At 40.8% G+C, this 2,683-nt stretch overlaps 1 protein-coding gene across 1 annotated transcript; it reads right to left on the bottom strand.

The window, feature by feature from the left end:
- Positions 1–283: 283 nt before the first annotated feature.
- LOC129025888 (testis-specific chromodomain protein Y 1-like) lies at positions 284–2,347 on the bottom strand. Its single transcript, XM_054473448.1, has one exon. The coding sequence runs from the start codon at positions 2,296–2,298 to the stop codon at positions 493–495; it is 1,806 nt and encodes a 601-aa protein (XP_054329423.1). The 5' UTR covers positions 2,299–2,347; the 3' UTR covers positions 284–492.
- Positions 2,348–2,683: the final 336 nt, after the last annotated feature.

The raw sequence follows: 2,683 nt of genomic DNA, 5'->3' as shown, positions 1-2,683 counted from the left end.
CCACTGTAAAGTCAAGGGCACCATCTCATACTGTTTTGTGTCCTTCTAGGAGGGAAGCTGAGGCTGCCTTATAACCCAGTAGAGGTATTCTAGCATGTAAAAGTAAGAAAAATCAACATTATTACATGATTCTCTGTCATAAACATCCAATAAATCACAACTCTGGTCTTATATATAGTAGTAGCCATAGATACAAATTAGGGCTTCCAAGAAGAATCTAGTACCCAACAGTCTGCTTTTATATTTGGGCTTATGTGAGCGTAAAATAACCACATTTGGGCAAACAAGCTGTTTTATTACTTCTTTTAAAGCTGCAGTGCTCAAAAATGATGTAATAATTTAAATACCTGGCTTGGGCATTTCCGGTTGTGTTTCGAAGCCTTAGCTATGGGTGAAACTGTTTTGGGCTATGAAGATGGATTAGGGCATCTTGCAACTCATGATGCATTTGGTTCAGCTTAGTTCTCGTGTCCTGAGCAGTCAGACTGACAACTAAAACTCATCAGTTTTATTTTCAACATACTTTAACATGGATTCTGTCCCTTGGGCTGAGCTCCAGATCTTCCTCAGCACCTCACACTCTCTCTCATTGGCCTGTTCCAACTCCAACTTAATATTAGAGTGAACAAGGGCCTTAGATTCTTCCAGTACAATTTGATTATATGAGGCAAGCTCCTTAATTTGAATCATAACCTCTTGGGTGAAAGTTCCACTCAAAAATACCTGAGAGACCAGGCCTTTGGCACATGCCTCCCGTGCTGTCAGCTTTCGCCCAGCAAATAACATTTCATTGGCAGATGCTTTACCCATCATTTTTTGAAATGTAATAGTTGAACAGCCATCTGGACTCTGTCCAAAGGTCATATAAGGGGTTTGGAACCAAGCCTTTTCATTAGCCCACACGAGATCACAAAGGGGCAGGATGGATGCACCTAGTCCAATGGCAGGGCCATTGACTGATACAACAATAGGCTTTTTAAATTGAATAAAAGTATTCACAAAGTTCTTGATGGTATCCACCATTTCAAGGCTTGCTCTGTTTCTGTCGTTCCTTAAGCGCTTCACAAAGTACCCAAAATCAAGACCGCAGCAAAAGACACTTCCAGCTGCACTGAACAGCACGAGCTTGCTGTCATCCACAGCAGCGTTATTAAGAGCATTAACTATTTCTTTAATTACTTCTGTATTCAGTGCATTTCTTTCTGTGGATCTAGTTGATAGCACTATCTGGGTGAATCCATCCTCTCTCTTCACTACAATGTCTCTGTATGTGCTGGCACTTTCTGTTAGCTTTATGGTAAAGTACATCTTCTTGATAAAAGGCTGGTCTCTGCTGTCATCAGTAATATTTCTTTGCCCACCTTTCACTCTTGGAACTGAGGTATGCATGTCTGTTGTTCCATTGGCTGCTAATGGGTCTACTAATACCACTATACCTTTTTGGGTAGCCGAACCTGTGGCCATTGAAGCGGTAACTGAGCCAGACATCTGCGACATTGGTGGGTGTATCTGAGTCTTGTTCTCTATTCCAGGCTGTTCTGCACCAGGACGTGACAAAGAGTCCTGGAGGAGTTTCCCTTCTGTCACCTTGAAGACCACCGTGTCCTGCTGATCTGCTGCAATAGGGTACAGTTTCTCAAGTTTCTGAAAGCCACTCACAGTTTTCTTGTCGTTAAAGGGGCTTTCAGGTGCAAGGGTCTTGATAGTTGAATTTATTTTCTCCATATTCTGTGTGTCGGAGAGAAGTGAAGCTGCCTTTCTCCTAACGATCTTGCTGGCAGCAAATAACTTGCTGTTTTTGGATCTGTGGTGTCTATCCGTCACTTGCGTTTTAGGAGAGTTCTTAGAATAGCTCGCTTTTGTAGATCTAGAAGTTCTTCTTCTGGCATTGTTTGTAAAAATTCTACTGATTCTAGTCCATGTCAGCTTTTTCTGTTTTTCAGTCTGTCGTCTATTAAAATCAAGTATACATTTTTCACAGTTCCTGAGGTGCTGCTCTGGTTCCCAAGTGTCATCCTGTTGGTCGTAACCTTTCCACCGAATCAAATACTCTGTATTCCCGTTTTTATCTCGTCTTTTGTCAACAATACTTTCAACCTCAAACTCCTGGGAAGCGATGAGGAAAGACACAGGATTGGAGCAGTTGCTGTGCCAACTTTGTTTCAGTTGTGTCTCCACATAGCCACTCTTTTCTGCCTCCAGTTCTTCACCAGGTTCTGCATATGGATGAACATCTTCTATTTCATCACCACTGGTGTAGTGAAAATTGTGTGAAATAGCGGCTATGCTATGGTGCATGATAGCTTGCTCAGTAGCCTCAGGTGAGAGTAGCTAAATCCACAGCCACAACCTTCTGTTGTAGAACAGAAAGCTTTCTTCCTGCCTGTTACTCTTTTGTGTTTGTTTGTTTAATTGTGGTTGCTATGACGATTGTATGGAAGATTCTATTCTTATAACATTTTTAAAGTTACACTAGCTTGTCTTCAGTAACATACAAAACCTTCACTCCTGTATAATGTACCTCCACTATTTCACTTATTGAGTCCTCAAAATTATACCTTTATTCAGTTTATGTCAAAAACACAAATTAGAGGTAGTTTTTTTTATTAAATATATTTGTGTTTTAAGGTACGTGGAGAACAACTTGTGGAAGTGCATGTTGTCAATTGTTTCTTTTTTCTTT

This window comes from Pongo pygmaeus, chromosome Y, assembly GCF_028885625.2.
Source record: "Pongo pygmaeus isolate AG05252 chromosome Y, NHGRI_mPonPyg2-v2.0_pri, whole genome shotgun sequence".
In the NCBI taxonomy this organism is placed as follows: domain Eukaryota; kingdom Metazoa; phylum Chordata; class Mammalia; order Primates; family Hominidae; genus Pongo; species Pongo pygmaeus.
This window is presented reverse-complemented; position numbering and strand designations above follow the sequence as displayed.